The sequence below is a fragment of the Limulus polyphemus genome, unplaced genomic scaffold, assembly GCF_000517525.1.
Source record: "Limulus polyphemus unplaced genomic scaffold, Limulus_polyphemus-2.1.2 Scaffold694, whole genome shotgun sequence".
NCBI lineage: Eukaryota > Metazoa > Arthropoda > Merostomata > Xiphosura > Limulidae > Limulus > Limulus polyphemus.
Window position 1 is genome coordinate 157,655 of NW_013666304.1, and position 19,399 is coordinate 177,053.

At 31.7% G+C, this 19,399-nt stretch overlaps 1 protein-coding gene across 1 annotated transcript in view; it reads right to left on the reverse strand.

Moving 5' to 3' along the window:
• Positions 1 to 19,055, reverse strand: part of LOC106460020 (Down syndrome cell adhesion molecule-like protein Dscam2) — a 66,291-nt gene extending 47,236 nt beyond the window's left edge. Inside the window, exons 1-2 of the mRNA XM_022386615.1 lie at positions 18,908 to 19,055; positions 13,794 to 13,943 (exon numbers count right to left, since the gene is read on the reverse strand). Coding sequence (XP_022242323.1) covers positions 13,794 to 13,943; positions 18,908 to 19,022 — 265 coding nt within the window. The 5' untranslated portion in view covers positions 19,023 to 19,055. The remainder of the gene's footprint in view (positions 1 to 13,793; positions 13,944 to 18,907) is intronic.
• Between the last annotated feature and the right edge of the window lie 344 nt (positions 19,056 to 19,399).

Below are 19,399 nucleotides of genomic sequence, written 5' to 3' on the forward strand. Positions count from 1 at the left end.
TGTGTCGCTAAAGTTTCGTCGGAACGAAGTTACGGAAAGTTAATTAACAAACGGAGACGTAACAATATCTAGTTTTATAACGTGTATTGTGTTTGAGATATCGCGTGATTTTAATGTATTGCACATCAATGATATAATTATACAAGTAAAACACTGTAAGTGATTGTGATATTTTCATACAAGAAGCGATAAATATATCAATATTTACACACATACATTTTTACAAATTGATATAATGAAGCTCATGTGGAGGAAATGTGTCATGTTGAGAAGTCATATTTGGTTGTCTAAATCCTCACACTATTACTGATTAGGAGTGAAGCTTTCGAAAAATGTAGAGCACACGTAGATCTCAGTGAGAAAATGGAACTCATGTTTATATATCACTGAAATTTACTATTTTAGTGTTAAAGAAGCATTACTTTATTGTAAATAACACGACTGTTGAATAATCTAGAAAGATAAGTTATTAGTATTAACGATACGTATTATTCAAATGCCAGTATATAAATAGAGGCTTAATGTGGTGAGTAAAAGACAACTACAACACTATGCGTGTATGTGGTGAGTAAAAGACAACTACAACACTATGCGTGTATGTGGTGAGTAAAAGACAACTACAACACTATGCGTGTATGTGGTGAGTAAAAGACAACTACAACACTATGCGTGTATGTGGTGAGTAAAAGACAACTACAACACTATGCGTGTATGTGGTGAGTAAAAGACAACTACAACACTATGCGTGTAGCCATTGGAGTACGTATGCTGCTTGAATTCAGACATTGAGCGCCGAGCGTTGTCTTATGTTTAGTTTGATTAGACCGTAAATCTAAGGTTTATTAGTTCGTGTCCCGTAGCTAGTTGCAAAAACACGCTTCGCACGTTGGATTCATGAGCGCTTCGTAAACGTGACGTTCAGATTCAACTGTTCTTTCAAAATAAGAATACGCAAGAGTTGGCGGCTGTAAGCATATAGCCCTTTGTGTTGCAAACACAAATTTATGATTATCCATTTATGTAATAAATAGAAGCCGTTATCATGTGGCAAAAATTCATAACATCACATTTAGGATGCATTTTTACAATATCTTATTTTTCTAAAAAACTAATGTGAGCATTCAAAATAGTATTACTTAGGACTAGATGTTACGAGACTTCGCCGCCTGATGGTGACATCAAGTTATTCAATAGTGAAATATAAAATTGATTACTACTTCTTTTTTACAATTAAACTTACTTATAGATTATTTAATTTACCGTTTTTGTACAATAAAACAGCACTGACAATTACAAAGGATTGCTTTCTTTCACGCTATTGTCTAACCACTTTACGTAAAAAGTGTGGTAAATTAATAAAAAAGTTCGTCATTCGACGACGTAACTATGGGTAAGGCAGTGTTACATTAAAGCGAAGACACTTACCATTGGTTTCATGGCAGTACACTCACACTGTCTACATGATAAGGATGAAAACCACTCAACATATACCTCAAACAATCTTGGCTCAACATATTAATACAGTTCTTTTCCTTTCCTCCGGCGATGATAGGTGTGACGGATTTATTATTATATATTCATTTTAATATCGATGTTTGCTTGAATTTAATTTATATTTACAAGTGTACATAACGTGTGCAGTTAAATATGTATTGCGAAACTCCCGCCTATTCTCTAAAGTTGTAGATGATTCTCGAGTGTAAGAATCAACAATATATGTGTGTACGTAAACGCTAATGTAGCTTTGTATTCTTACGTAATCTTAATTTTCTAGAAACTCTCCATACGCCTATAAGTATGACCAACGCGCCGCGCCAAAAAAGAGAGTATCTATTATTAGTTTGCTATAGTCAGTGTGCTATAAACTTCGGAAGCTATAACTGTGATTGTTATAACGCTGATCAATCGGAAAACTTCAGATATTTGACCAGGAGCATTTACAAAGTTCAAACATTACAACTCATTGATATTTCAATAAATAAATAACAGGTAAAGATAAAACGTTTTTTATTCTTCTTTTTGACGTTATCACTGTTTTATATTTAGCTATATAAACTCATACCTAAGCAAAGTTTAGTAGCAGGCTTGATGTTTTGAAGAGCATGCAAGTAGTAAAAAACAAAAAATTTAATACAACATTAGGATGGTGCCATACTGAAAAACAGTTTTAATGTAAATTTTATAGATTTTGCAAGTAGGAGTAGAATAGCATAAAGTATTTCCAATAATTTTGGTTAGCACATATATTTTCCTCTATATTTGTAGTTATTTGTTTGTGAAACACTGCAAAAATAATTTCATCGTTATAACAAGCGGAACTGTTTTTGGAGTCGTAGTTGGAAAGTTGCGAGTTCGAAGCTTGTTATCGACATGTTGTGTCTTTGAGCGAAACACTTTGCCCCAGTTATTTCAGTCTGGCCAGATGTATAATGAGTACCAGCGATGGACTGGCATCCTGTCCAGGAGCACTGTGTCATCGTTCTCATCCGCTTGTGCCGCTGAAACCGGAATTCAGCATTGACTCCTCTGTTCCGTATAGGCATGGAATAGTTTATAAAACACATACATACAAGCAGATGAGTGTTTTTCTTATAGGCTACCATCTTATTTAGCATTGACTCCTCTGTTCCGTATAGGCATGGAATAGTTTATAAAACACATACATACAAGCAGATGAGTGTTTTTCTTATAGGCTACCATCTTATTTATTCTCTGTTTATATAAATTTATAACCTTTGTTTATTGAATTTTAAACAACTTTATATAAACTATACCAATGACAAACAACACAATACTAACTAGTCTCTCTCTGCATAACAAGATACATACTTTATAGATATATTAAGCACAAAAAATCTTCAAATGTTCAAGTAGATTTCACAAAATCCAGAATCTTGAGTCTTCTCGAACAACTGAGTATTCTTCTGCAAAAAGTCAATTATTCGAAGACGTGCGAATTTCTGGGTCTTTTCAAAATTTTACAGATACATCAATAAAGACACGCCATTCACAAACCGAACGTTTTAAATAAAACAAACAAATGCGGACCATCACAGATCGTTGAAGAAATCTTTGTTCAGGGCAAAAGTTTTCCAAAATTATTTTGCTTTCATTTCTATCTATTAGCAAATTTTCATCTATGTAACGTAGAAAGAATGAAGGTAAAAAATTCTCCAATAGGTTTTAAAACTATAGAATTATGTTATGTAGGTATTGGAATTTTCAAATACGCTAAATAACCAGGTCAGAGACTCCTAGGGTTTGCATATAGCCAACCCTATTTCATGATTATTGACCAAAGGGAATTCAGATAGTCATTATTACCCACCTCCACCAAATGGCGTGATTGATTGTTACGTTTATAACACGCCAATGGCTGAAAGAGTAGAGCGTGATCAACATGTCATGTCTCGAGCTACTGTTCTTTGATACGCAGCTCGACACGTTAACCACTTGGCAACGTTTGATTCATGCTATAGAGAGTCGATCGATGTATCATATGTAAAAATCTAGCTGTTGAAACTTTAGTATCGTTGAACCAAATATACATGGTACCTAGAAATGGTGTTAACAAAATTGTTTACTTGTGTTTCAGAGACAAAAGCCTTGAAATTTGGCTACAATGGCTACTAGAATTCGATTAGACCAAAACAAGTGCATTGGTGGACACGTAGTGTGTGGATAATATATTGTAATAAACTTGTTACCTGTAATGTACTCTCAGTGAATCTAACTAGATGATCTCAGATTGTTTTAATATCACTAGAAAAATATTGCATAATATTGATAAGTTTATTTGTTTCCAAACACTTTATGATAATATTTGTCATTTTTGTTTCTAATAACTTTCCTATATAGCCTATTTGATTAATAATTCTATAACTAGTGGTATACGAGATGAGTTTCTCTAACATATTTATCATTGTTTCACTAATAACTCTGTAACTACTTATATGCAAAATGAGTTTACCTAGTATCTTTATCATTGTAACTTTAGCCATTTTTTTTTGTTTTAGGTAACCATCATAAGTAGTTACCCCGATTGTTGCATGGTACGCCACCAGAGGTGGAAACTTGTGTCGACCTCAGGCAATAGAGAAGGGAAGAGGTAGAGATGATGACGTCCACGAAGTGGAACTAGAGAGCGCATTGCTAGGGACACGTTGCTAGGCCACCATGACAGGCAGACGATGTCATACTAGCACGATACCGGAAGTTGTCCAGAGAGCGCATTGGTATGATGAGCGGGAGAAAGATCATCATGACATTAACTTAATGCTAAGAAAGTATTAAAATTAATAATTTCATCTAATTTGCTTAACATAGTGTTTACAATTTTGCTTTATAAGTAAAACATTAAATATGCTTCACAAAGGGTAGTGTTTGTGTAGGCAGAGGATGATGATCTCATCGTAGGGTGTCTCAACATGTGATGAACATCTATATTTAACTACAGGTAAAATTACTATTTGTACTTGATATTGCTTTAGCATAACAATAAAGGAGCTTTTGATACCAAGGTTCTGTAGGCAGATGGTATTACTTGGCAAATTGTGTTACAGCAGACGGTATTTCTATAAACGGATAGTAAATAGAATGATGAGCTCATAGTGGGGTGTCTCACCATGTCTCTCAATGTGATTACATCAACAATGTCTAGATTTAATTATGTGTCCAAAGAAGTTACAAGTAAAACAATTATTTTAATACACAATCTTACTGTTTTACTAGTTTGGCTTTATGGTTTAAATATGCTATTCCTCTACCCATATAACTATGATTTTGGTTGTTCTTGACAAATTATTCCATTTTACACATGTTACTTTATAGTTTTCACTTATATATGTTTTACAAAGTCTAATAGTGTTTCTATAAGCGGATAGTGTTAATATTACAAAGTCTAACTAAGATTCTATACGTGTATGGTTTTACTAGGCGTATTACATGGGTTTTACAAAGGTGGATAGTGTTTATATAGGAAGACAGTGCTACAGTAGTCCTGTAGGACTGCATACAGATTTCAACCTGTTTCAGCTTATGTTTATAGTTTTCATTTATATATTTCATTGTATCAAATACTTTTTACAAAGGCAGATAGTTTCTATAAGCAAAGAGTCGTGTAGGACTACACACAGATTTCAACTTGTCTCAACTTATGTTTATATATTTTCATGTATATATTACATGTTTCTATATGAGAATAGTGTTACTAACACATTTAACTTACTGCTGAAAGGTTTTTACCTTTTTAACACACATAATGTTTCGTTTTTACAAATATTAAATGTGACACCTTATTGAGTTAGTACACACTTAACATACTTTAGTTTAGTTTTTGCTTCTATAATTAATTTGCAGAACATACTTTTACAATTATCATCTTGAAAAGGATGCATATTTAAATCTATATATATATATATATATATATCATGGAATAATTTAACACACAAGCTTACAGTTTCACTTATGAATTAAGTATATTATTCCTCTACCCATATAACTATGATTTTTATTGTTCTTGGCAAAATATTTTATTTCATGCATGTTATTTTCTAGTTTTCGCTTACATATGTTTTAAAAGATTAACAAGGCTTCTATGGACAGATGATATTATTATAAGGACTTACTGAGGATATTTTTACTTTAGATAGACAGTGTAATTAGGGTCAGAGTTTCTATAGTTCTGTAGTATTTTAACACACCCGCTGTTTCTCTTTTATAACTAAAACCATTATTTCAACAAGACAACTATTATAACGCTGTTATATGTCAGGTTTTATCATACATATTATCCATTATTTGAACAAGGCAAATCTTATATCCAATAATTTACCTTACATATTTTTGCAATTATTGTCTTGAAAAGGACGATTATTTAAATGTCATGTTTAGCTTATAAGTTAATCTATAAAGCTTAAACGATTCATGTAAGTAACTATGTTTATTCATTACTAGAATACTACATTTTTACCTCTCTGTAAATGTTTTCACAAACTTTTATCAAGAGCTTGTTTCTTGCTGATTAAAACCATTTGCACATAGGCTAAAAGCACAATAAGCCATGATTATCAAAAATGATTATATACCACTCTACGTAAGTAATATTTTTATGATCTTTTCTGCTATATATTTGTCATTGAAAGAATTCCAGATACTTAATGGTCAGTGCCACACATATACAAATAGTGTGGGCTATATCAAAATATTACTGATGCATACCAGCTGGTGAAAATTTTAAAAACTTGACCCCTTGTATAAAACCAAGTGATGTGTTTGCCTAAGGCTAAAACAAGTATTGTTTTCGTTTCTATAAAAGTGATGGATAAACCAGGAATTCTATTTATGTATCTTTCAAAACTTCATTTTACGTAAACTATATCATTTAATCTTATTAGTTTCCAAAACATCAAATACATTTTTCACAAATGAACAATGACAGTCATAATCATAAAAGGGTCTTTAGTTATAAATGAAGAGATTCTTCTTCGACTGTTTCAAAACAGATATTTCCTCGCGTGGATTTTGAAAATGTTACATTAATATGAATTATCTTTTCACTTAAAAATTACACAAATCAACAGTTACAAATCATTGTTCTGCTATTTTCTTATATAAAACTCATGTTTCATACAAAAATTCAAAATAAACTAATATAATATTTACAAAAACTTCTTAGTTTATAAAATACAGACTTACAACCCAATGTGATAATACCTGTGGTATATTCTTGTTCTAGCATGATATTAGTCAAATAGAATAAATCACCATAAACGAAACACAAGGGACATTCTGCAAAGTGATCAAAGTTTATTTATTTTAGGTTTTAAATAACTTAATGAATTATGTAATGTTAATTATTGATAGAAATAGTGTTTTGAGCGAGACTTTGATACATTTCTAGCCGACACAATGTGAGTTCAGGTACTAGGCAAAAGGTCTCGTTGGCAGCAGCATGCATCTCAAGATGCGTACGGCCCAGATTCTCCTAGTTGGAAACCCATAATAAAGGACCAATAAAGAAATATTAACAGTCTTATTGCTATCTGTTCAGACGTTCCCGTAATTCAAAAAAGTCATTGTACATTTAGTCTAGATTAAACATAGGTTTTTAGTTTGTGACTCTGTATACTATACAAGGGAAACTACATTAACTACTAATGGAGTGCTTGCTTACATTTTGTGGACCCTTGGCTGCATACATTGACAGTCTTGGCATGAGACTGTGAGCTGCCGTCATACATGGGTCCCTGATTTTTTTTATTTTAACCAACGTTATTATTATGATATACAGTAGGAATAACACTAACTTATTTTTAATCATCATGGTCTTTGAACAGCGTCTCCAGAGACACATCTGATCATGTTGGTGAATGTCTGACATAATTTTAATGTGAATTTAAGTGAACATTATTTGTAAAGTGATATCATGTAAAAGGATAGATATGTTTTTTCTTGTAGACCATACCTTATGTCGTGAGATTACAGAACTTACGAGTATATTACTGTATTGAAACATCCACCTTAATAATCACAGTACTTATTGTTCCAATAATAGAGTGATGTAACAAGGTATTTAACAAATTGTGCATGAGTCACAACCAGTGTTCTGTGCTGTTATATATCAGATGAAATATATTAGTTTTTGTTTTCATTACATGATAGAGAACTGGTTACTTCTCAAGCAGGAGTCATTGACATGGATGTGACTAATGAACAAGGCATTGCTCAGAGTTTTACCACTTTGTGCCACTTTTATAATAAATATGAATTTTTTTTTAATAAATAATTTTCGATAAGGAAAATACATTTTTTGACACTAGAGGTAGTTATCCACTTTATTGTTCCAATAATAGAGTGACGTAACAAGGTATTTAACATATTAACTTTTAGTAGAAATATTTTTAGGGTGGTTATATTATTATTTTTTCTACTTTTAATATTAGAAGAACTTTTAACTGCCTTTCCACAACTGGCTGCGGACAGTGAAAGGCAGTAGGAGTTGAGACGTTGTGGGTATAAGCACTGAACTCCGTACCCTTATTTGATTTTACACGACTGCTAACTAGTTTTTCATCTGCGTTTGGATTTTGTCTGATAGATGTGATAGCCCCAACGCTTTTGGGTGCTATCATCACAAACAATTTCCGTTATGACTTTAAGGCTACAACTGGAAAATTGCAATGGAATTTTAAAATAAAAATTAGATTAAGTTTTAATTTATATATATATATATATATATATATACACACATACACATATATATAGGTGTATAAATGTACAAACATATTTACAGTCATGTGTTATGAATGTAGACTTTGTGATGAATATTGTCAAAATGAAAAATCATGTGATCATGTTCTCTGTACAAATCATTTTGGTCAAAATCCCATTTGTTTTGTTTATGGAGATGCATTTTATTTACGTAGTCATTTTATTAGAACATTTAGATATTCCTCAAATATTACTACACTGGGCCCTTGAAATTGTACAGAATAGACATAATGTATTTCAAATGAGGAGTTGTCCTGAAAATGGTGAAGACGAGGGATTTTCTTCTTCTGATAAAAATGATTTTGTTTAAATAAATGAAATTTAAAGGCCCTTTTCCAGACCATCACATCCTGAAAAAATAGAAAGCTATGTTGCTCAAACACCTCTATTGATAAAAAGTTTCGCACTTCTCATATTTACAATAAATATCAGTATTAATTTATTGTCTGATCTTTTAATATTTATATTTCTTCTTTAGCGAGATCAACTGTGTTAATACTGCTGAGGTATATGAAGTTTCAAATACATCTAGATAAATATAAGACTGTGTCTCGTCTATGTTTTACTAAATTTGTCTTCTCTCAAGTTTACCGTAAGATGTTAAGCTAGACACATAATTATCTAATCTTTGATCTTTAGTCAGGTTTAGAGTCTACTTGTTCAAAATCTGTTACATTTGATATTGAACACTAATTGTAACTGAGAAGACAAATAATAAAAATTGATGTTTCTTGTATAAATGTAAATGATAGCAAATACACCACATGTTGCTGTAACATTGTTTCAAAATCTATGTTAAAATGTCTCGTGATAGATTTAGTGTTCCTTTACACATATTGTTACACAGATGAAAAATATAAACTCTACCTGAAATAGTAATGTGAGCATAATGTACAAAAGATGTATGAAAGCTATTCCAGTATTCTATAAACTATGATGTTTATGGTATATTAGTGTATCTTGAAGTTTTGTTACTAAATGTTTCATCATGTGTGACACTTGACAAGTCTTTACTTATATATATTTAAAATAACATAGTAGGGTATGGTGAAACACGTAATTTTAAGCTGTAGGGGGAGAGGTAATATGAGGGTCAAGATATAATGTTCAGTACGACGTGGACAGTCTATTTAGTTACGGATTTCAAGTGCATGATATGTTTTGTATAGTTTCCAAAATAACGAAACTTTGGTAAATGCTCCGTATGTTTCGTTTATGGTGATTGATTCTATTTCACTAATATCATGCTAGAACAAGTATATACCACAGGTATTATTACATTGGATTGTAAGACTGTATTGTAAAACTATGTAAAGTAAATTATTGGTTATAATATTCGCCTCATTCAAATAATGGATAATATGTATGATAAAAACTGACATATAACAGTATTATAATAGTTGGCTCGTTGAAATAAGGGTTTTACTTGTGAAAGCGAAACAGCAGGTGTGTTAAAATACTACAGAACTATAGGAACTCTGACCTAGGTTACACTGTCTGCCTAAAATAACACTATCCTTTGTAAGACCTTATAATAATAATATCATCTGTCCATAGAAGCATTTTCAGTCTTTTAAAACACATGTAAGCGAAAACTATAAAATAACATGTGTGAAATAAAATATTTTGTCAAGAACAATAAAAATTATAGTTATATGGGTAGAGGAATAGTATACTTAATCCAAAAACCGAACAACTGAAACTGTAAGCTTGTATGTTCAATTATTCCACGATACTTAAAGAATTAAATAAGCATCCTTTTCAGAAGCAAAAACTATACTAAAGTATGTTAAGTGTGTACTAACTCATAAAAACACAATAAGGTGTCACGTTTAATATTTATAAAAACGAAACATTACGTGTGAGAAAAAAATAAAAACTTCTCAGCAGTAAGTTAAATGTGTTAGTAACACTATCCTCATATAGAAACATGTAATATATACATGAAAATATATAAACATAAGTTGAGACAAGTTGAAATCTGTGTGTAGTCCAACACGACTCTTTGCTTATAGAAACTCCATCTGCCTTTGTTAAAAGTATTTGATACAATGAAATATATAAATGAAAACTATAAACATAAGCTGAAACAGGTTGAAATCTGTATGCAGTTCTATGGTACTATTGTAGAACTGTCTTCCTATATAAACACTATCCACCTTTGTAAAACCCATGTAATACGCTTAATAAAACCATACACGTATAGAATCTTAGTTAGACTTTGTAAGATTAACACTATCCGCTTATAGAAACACTATTAGACTTTGTAAAACATATATAAGTGAAAACTATAAAGTAACATGTGTAAAATGGAATAATTTGTCAAGAACAACCAAAATCATAGTTATATGGGTAGAGGAATAACATATTTAAACCATAAAGCCAAGCTAGTAAAACAGTAAGATTGTGTATTAAAATAATTGTTTTACTTGTAACTTCTTTGGACACATAATTAAATCTAGACATTGTTGATGTAATCACATTGAGAGACATGGTGAGACACCCCACTATGAGCTCATCATTCTATTTAACTATCCATTTATTGAAAAACTATCAGCTGTAGTAGCACTAACCTTAGAAACACAATTTACCAAGTAACACCATCCACCTATAGAATATTAGTATCGCAATCCACATTGTAACACCAACTGCCTTTGTAAGACAAATAAATTTGCAAATGGAAACTACAATAAAATGAAATAATTTGTCAACTTTTTTATTGCAATGTAAACAAATATAAAATATGAATGATAATTTTACCTGTAGTTAAATATAGATGCTCATCACATGTTGAGACCCCTAACGATGAGATCATCATACTCCGCCCACACAAACACTGTCTGCTTTTGTGAAACATATTTACTGTTTTACTTAAAAAATAAAACTGTAAATAATTAGATTAAATTATTAATTTTAAGGTTTTCTTAGCATAAATTAAAGGTCATGATGATTTATATACGCGCTTATCATATCAACGCGTCCTCTGGACAACTTCCGGTGTCATGTGGCCTAGCAACGTATCCCTAACAATGTACCCTGTGGTTTCATTTGGTGGACGTAGTTGTCTCTACCCCTCCCCTCTCCTATTGCCTGAGGTCGACACTTGTGTCGCCTTTTGGTGTCTGCCATGCAACAACCGGGGTAACTACTATCACAACAAAAGATATTTTAAATATTATTTAATGGTTTAACACTGGTTGATTTTTGGTATAGAGAACTGGAAGTTTTTGTTTTTTATTATAATCAAAACCTTCCATCAAGTATGATAAAATAGAAATGTTCAAAAGCATTATAAAGTACGACACATAATTAACAAAACAAAGTTAATTGGCATATTATAGTAGTTCAAAATTAAAGTTTTTAGAACTAATTTTGAGCAATTAAAAAATGAATCGCTTAAGCTTTATGGATTAACTTATAAGTTAAACATGACATTTGAATAATCGTCCTTTTCAAGACAATACTTGTAAAAATATGTAAGGTAAATTATTGGATATAAGATTAGCTTTGTTCAAATAATGTATAATATGTATGATAAAACCTGACATATAACAGTGTTATAATAGTTGTCTTGTTGAAATAAGAGTTTTACTTGTAAAAGAGAAACAGCAGGTGTGTTAAAATACTACAGAACTATAGAAACTCTGACCCTAATTACACTGTCTATCTAAAGTAAAAATATCCTCAGTAAGTCCTTATAATAATATCATCTGTCCATAGAAGCCTTGTTAATCCTTTAAAACATATGTAAGCGAAAACTATAAAATAACATGCGTGAAATAAAATATTTTGCCAAGAACAATAAGGCTATCCTTAAGTGTAACTAATAGGGGCACAGTGAGTATCAGTATTACCTGCAAAAAAAAAAGTAGGAGAGAGGTTTCTTTAATTGTGTCCTAACTTTTAAGATGTACAAAACAAAAATAATATTATATTTTATAATTTTCATTTCTGTATGATTGAACTCTAGGATCCTTAAAATTTTTCATTCTTACATTTGAAATAGTTTTGTTCTCGCTATCAGTTTTAGTTACTTATTATTTCACATTAGATTAGAATGGTAATTATATTTTGGTCTTAGTTATAAGTTATTTCAAAATTCACTTGTGGAACTATTCATCAGTAAAATCGTTTCCGAAATGTTTTTTTTTATAGTTTTAATTAAACCGTAAGTTAAATATATAGTATGGTCTCTGTTGTGAATATAGTTATCTTTAATCTATTTTTTAAGATTTATTATAATTTTGATTTCAACAATAATTTCAATTTACTATATACAAATAGAAGTTATCTGACGTGTACTGTTAAAAATCAATGTTGTGATAAAAAGTTACAGTGTTCGAAAATACGAATCATCTTATTGTTAACAGTCAATCTTACACACAAACAGGGATCGAGGGACTGCTGTGGAAAAGTCTTATCTAAAACAAAGACTTACTGCTAACAGTAAATTTCGTACGTAAGCAAGATTGAGCCTTTCGTTGTTAATCAGGCTTATACATAAGTAAGGATCAGCTTACCTTTGAGAATTAGTTTTGTGAAAAAAGGCTCAGTTTAAAGTTGTTTATCAATTTCATCCAAAAACACAAGCCAAATTAACATTAACAATATATGCTGTGTCTAAAATATTAAAAAACTTAACGTTGACAGCCAGTCTTGTGCAGAAACATACACCAGTCTATCTATCGTTTGCACCTTACGAGTTAATCAACATTCATACTAGTGTAACGCACTTGTCTACTTACAAAGTTTATCGCTGAAAGAGTTAAATTATTAATCATGTCAATATATTTAGTGTTTTGGAAATTACAATTACTCTTTTTTTATAAAGACTAACATAAAATATCCGCCTCTTCTGTGGGGTTCAAAGACCCCCTCTCTCTCCACTCATGATTCACAGAGGTCCCACTGTAATGATTAAGCTCCTCATTATCCTTATTTATTTCTATAGTTACCCCAAGGAATGTACATACCTGAAAATACACCCCCTTATGACACTCACTCTTGGTACTGAGCACATGTGTCACGTTTGTGGGTGAGGTGTGAACATAGTTTTAGCCCTTGCGTCTCCGGGATCCCAAACTATGGTTTGAGTTCGCGGGTAAATAGATTCACAAGCACACAACGTAAATTTAGACTAGACCACCTTTAATAATCATTCTTGTGTGAAGAGAAAGACTTCCAAACAATTTATAATCAAAATTATGTAAACACATGTGTTATATAAAATCAGATTTTAATTATGTAAACACGTGTGTCATATAAAATCAGATTTTAATTATGTAAACACGTGTGTCATATAAAATCAGATTTTAATTATGTAAACACGTGTGTCATATAAAATCAGATTTTAATTATGTAAACACGTGTGTCATATAAAATCAGATTTTAATTATGTAAACACGTGTGTCATATAAAATCAGATTTTAATTATGTAAACACGTGTGTCATATAAACTGAGGATTTTGAGAAGATATGAACTTCTGTATCGTCAGTTTCGAATTAACAAATAACTAACTTACCGTTGATAATCAGCCGACCCATATCAGTACTAGAGGTAACATCCGATGTCAAGCGATGACGCACGTGACACCTATAACCAGTTAACCCATCCTTCATTGTCACATTTCTAATGTGTAGGTCACCATTTGGTAATATACCGTATCTGCCACCTAGTGAAAATATTGTAAAACATTAAATAATCAGCAGTATTATTGCAATAGTGTGTAATTTTAAATGAGGGGTATACAAGAAAGGTTAAGTTACAGTTCACCAACACAAACATACATATCATAGATCTCAATTCAAGGTGTTTTAATGGATTTTATTCAGCGTTACGTGAAATAACTAATTCATTTCTTCTAGACATTAGTTTCAGGATACACTTATATCTATGAAACCAGGAGCGCGTGGGAGGATTTGTATAACCAGTTTTGTGATTCAACAACTATAGCATAAAGATTCATATGTATTTTTTTTCCGATATAAAATAGACCCTTTTTATCTACACTTTCATTAAACACATTAAGACATGACAGACAAGGTTGTGGAATGTTGATATTCTATAAAGTATTATGAGCTTGTGTAACTGATTCTAAGCCATAAACTGAATATGTAGATAAATTTTGTACTAAAATTCAATATGTTATTACTACTCGAAATCAAATACTAAAAGTAAAAATTCACCAGCTGTAATAGATGACTGAAAATTAACTCCAACATCATCTTAATGACTTCAATAAATTCCAGGCGTTTTCAGTGTTGGGAAAAACTAAATATAACAGCAATTGTTCAAAAAACGATCAATAAATATAATTAATTAAAGCTTGTAGATTCCATTAACGTGTTTACACATTCTTAACACTTATGATCACTTCTTTTTTTAAGATTAATGAGTACAGTAAACGCTGTTCGCTTATATTTGAGGGTTGGGACTAATTAGATTGTTTACAACATAGACAACGAATGTTTAGTTAAACTTGTTTTAAAACAGGCAGGGGTCATTCAATCTTTCCAATAGCAGATAGAACCTCAAGTACCTTCCAACTTTTGCCATATTCGTGCTCAAGTAGACGTTAGAACCACTGCTCTTGATCACAAGAGAAAGTTAAAGTAACGACAACGAGCTTTTCCTGGACACTCCACACTCTTATATGTGTAGCAGACTCAGCAAGATTAGACCATGAACTAACTAGATAAGGAAAGATTTTTAATCACAAAAAAAAACCTCCCAAAACATATGCCTGAAGAATTACACCAGTAAAATATATCTTGCTTCATGAAAATCAGGAAACAAGATTGACAAGTTATATTAAAAAAAAAAACCACGAAAGAATGTTTCAGCAGATTTCTAGATAATTTCTTGTTTAGTTTTCACATTAATTCCCGGTAACAAGTTTAAGAGTTAACCACATCTTGAAACATTTAGACATCTCAATTAAAGATTTTCAGGACAGCATCACGCTCGATTCTACTCTTATCTTTGAGATGATAAGCCTAACAACACATTAATCAATAGCTTCGGCTTAGATAGTGAAACGGCTTGGCACGGAAAGATAATGACTGTAATAATGATTTTTGACAAAGAAACACCGAAAGCTAGGACAAAGATAACCTTGGTGGATCGTCTGCTAATAATCGTGATTTAGTCAGCCACCCGCAACTTAATCAGAACCTCGTCGTCTAGTTTTCGTAGACCTAATCAATAAATTAATCAATTCTGTCAAATAGAAAGATCACTCCGCCCTCTTTACAACAGTTTTGCTTACATATGTATATATATATGTTTAGATATGCAAAACCCTGAACTGTAACATGAAGCGCACCCTGAAAATGAAAGTAAGTGATGGACGTCTATAATCATGACATTTAATTTCCGTTCGATATTACAGAACGAATCGAGACGACAGATAAGGATGGAGTTATAAACTTTTTTATTTCAATTATGCACCAGCTGTAAAAGCATGTATCTTGACAAATTTCCAAAAGTAATAATGTACACGAAAAACGTTATTTGAACTAGTCACCAGAGGGAGAAGTTGTTATGAAACTATAAGTATAAGATCATTCTATAGTTTTCCTTATGAATGAAGTTGATATTATAAAGATTTTACACAGAAAATAGTTCCTCATTTTACTTAAAGTAGGGTTTATATGACAAAACTGTCTAAGAGAATACTGCAAAAAGTAAATGAAGTTACATCTTTAAACGTATTAATACGCCATAGTAAAAAGATGCAAGACCATTAAGAAAATATATAACGACTGAAAAAAACATGTATAAATGTTAAGTTTATGATAAGATACTGGAAGTCTAATAAGAATATGTACATAATAAGAAAAATATAGTAATAATTTAGTAAATGTAATAACACCATGCAAATATTGTCAGCGTAAGGTAATGATAAATGCTTATATTTCGGACTTTACCATCAAATATAGACCAAACATTTTTATAATGGATCTACAGTAATGGAATATACATGAGAGTATTGTAAGAACATTTGTACGTATTGGTGTCCACGTTTTCAACACAATATGAAAATATGACGTATCAACTATGTTTGAATTGTAAGAAACCACATTCGATAGATATATATATATGAATCTTCAAAAAGAAAGAACCCCTATAATCCTAATGTTTTCGAAGAAATAGACCTTCTTGTTTTGTGGTTTAACACTTTTTCTATAAATTGGAGTAAAGTGTCAGTAATTGTAATTACTGAAGTATATCAGCGATGTTTGAATATCTTTGAAACACTATTGTTTGAATTAAAGTTCTTCACCAGTGCATATTGAAAACATATGGATTCATTAGAGTTCACGAACAAGGCTTGAATATCTTGGACGGTGTAGTAACAATGCCTTAGATTATTAAAGCATGTTAAAAATTGTAATTATTTTTTCTTTGGTGGTGTGAAAATACACGTGGATACCAAAAATATGCTTGATTGTGTTTGAAGGCGAGGCAACAACATTTTATTCTATATTACGTCATCAATATACATATATTACATTGCACTTAAATAAGGCTAATACAGCAATTATTAACGGCACAGTTTGTTTCATACAATGTAAATACATATTTGTATAGTCATAATATGAATTATTCTAATTTCATGAAAATACTTTTCAATATATACTGAGTACCGTTTTACTCTGCCTTTTGCAATCGATCTCCATCCCAACTTTGTCCTAAACGATTTACAGAGAGTAACTTGTAGAGTAGACAAGAGGCAATGTACTAACTTCTTGACTTGGTTAGATGTATGATGAGTAGGTAGGTCGAACAAAGACAGTCTACAGTTTTGAACCCAATCCCTATTATTTACTAGAAATAAATCACGATCTGCGAAACGACCAACGTGCACGAGCTAGAATGTGTGCTGGTTTAAAGCAGGTCAGTCGATAAAACTTTCCACTTTCGTGTTATATATGTTATGTAATAACGACTAATGATAGAACTTTGAATTATATAAAAATCACTAAGCGGCAATCATTGGCTCCAATCTCACTAGAAATACACTGTAATTTCCTCTTATCATGTACTTGGCTATCAATCTGGTAAAGTAGTGGTATCAGAAAAAACAACAACAAAGATTCCAAGCTGGAAACGATTTTGTTTTGTTTGTTTTTGTTTTTGAATTTCGTGCAAAGCTACACGAGGGCTATCTGTGCTAGCCGTCCCTAATTTAGCAGTGAAAGACTAGAGAGAAGGAAGCTAGCCATCACCACCCACCGCCAACTCTTGGGCTACTCTGTTACCAACGGATAGTGTGATTGACCGTCACAGTACAACGTCCTCACGGCTGAAAGGACGAACATGTTTTGTGGGACAGGAATTCGAACTCGCGACCCTCAGATTACGAGTCGAGCGCCGTAACCACCTAGAAAACTCAAAGAAGTCATTGTTGTTTTATGCACTGTTTGTTTTGTTTTGTTTTGGATTTCGCGCAAAGCTATACGAGGGCTATCTGCGCTAGCCATCCCTAATTTAGCAGTGTAAGACTAGAGGGAAGGCAGCTAGTCATCACCACCTACCGCCAACTCTTGGGCTACTCTTTCACCAACGAATAGTGGGATTGACCGTCACATTATAACGCTCCCACGGCTGAAAGGTGTTTAGTGTGACGTGGATTCGAACCCGCGACCCGCAGATTGCGAGTCGAGCGCCCTAACCACGTGACCATGCCGGGCCTTTACGCAATGTAATAACTTTACACTGTTCAGAGAATAATTAAAATAATATTTTGATTTAATTTATGGCATTAAATAAATTAATTTGTTTAATTTTTTAAAAATTAATTCTAGAAAACTACATTTTGATTATTATGTAATGATTTTATTTTTGTAGCATTGTCAGATATAATTGAAAAAAAAATCATGAAAATACACGTTAACTCAAAGTTTGTTTATTTCTACATCCGTGAATTGGTACTGTAAATATAATTTCTGTACTTCTCCCACCAATAATGTCATGAATATAAAATACTAGTTTATGCCCAGAAATACAACATTGATTTATTAGTAAAGCACTTAAGAACATTTGTAGATTGGTGATTTCTTGTAAGAGAATAGGAAGGCCTCTCTTATCAATTTCAATCTCACTTGAATTATCTAAAATGCTATATAAAATACTTAGAGCAGTTTGTTGGCATTACTTACAAGTTTTTGTATCACAATAATGCTAGAATGTTCAAACGAATGACTAAAATGTTTTTATTATTATATATTTTTGTTATAAGGATTATTTTGTATTTTTTTGTTAATATATGTATTTCAGGATAACCTATCTATAGCTGGACGAACCTTGTGAGACATAATTGGGATTATGTTTGAAAATAACGTTAGCAACGAGAGTACCAAACTGATGAAACCAATGCATTCTAATTGTTACTAGTAAGAACGTAAAAACAGATTATAGTTCTGATCTATGTAGTTAGCTTAATCTAATCAGAAGTTAACATTAATTTAAGAAAAAAATTTTAATCAATCTCTGTTGTCAAAATCCACTAACAAGATAACAAAATATATCACTCTGTATCTTCATCACAGAATGCTCCTTTAAACACCTGAATCTAATGCTATTGATTACTAGTACAAATCATCCATAAGAAACGAGATAAAGTAAAGTTACCTTGAAGTACTGATGACGTAATGGTAACCCCATCTTCTCGTTCCCAGTATGGAACAGAAATATACTCTCGGACAAAGGAAGGGACGTGACACCTCAGTACTGCAACATTTCCCATGGATACGAACTCATCGTGTACCTGAACCTTGAATTGTCGTTGAATAACTACAAAGAGAAAGTTATTGAAACAAGAGAATCGCTATTATGCAGAAAGAGAGTACATTTTTTTTACGCTTGCAACTTATAGTGTTGTAAAAATTACATTAAATTTCAAATCTGTAGTGTCTTTAAAACGCTAAAAACAATAGTTATGTTACACTTCAAACTTGCACTAGTTTAAAACCAGAAAAAAAAGTACATTAAATATCCGGTTGGTGTTGTTGAACAACTACGGAAAAATATCTTAGCTGGAAACTTGTATCGTAAGAACAACTACAAGTAAAAATATCTTAGCTGCAAACTTGTATCGTAAGAACAACTACAAGTAAAAATATC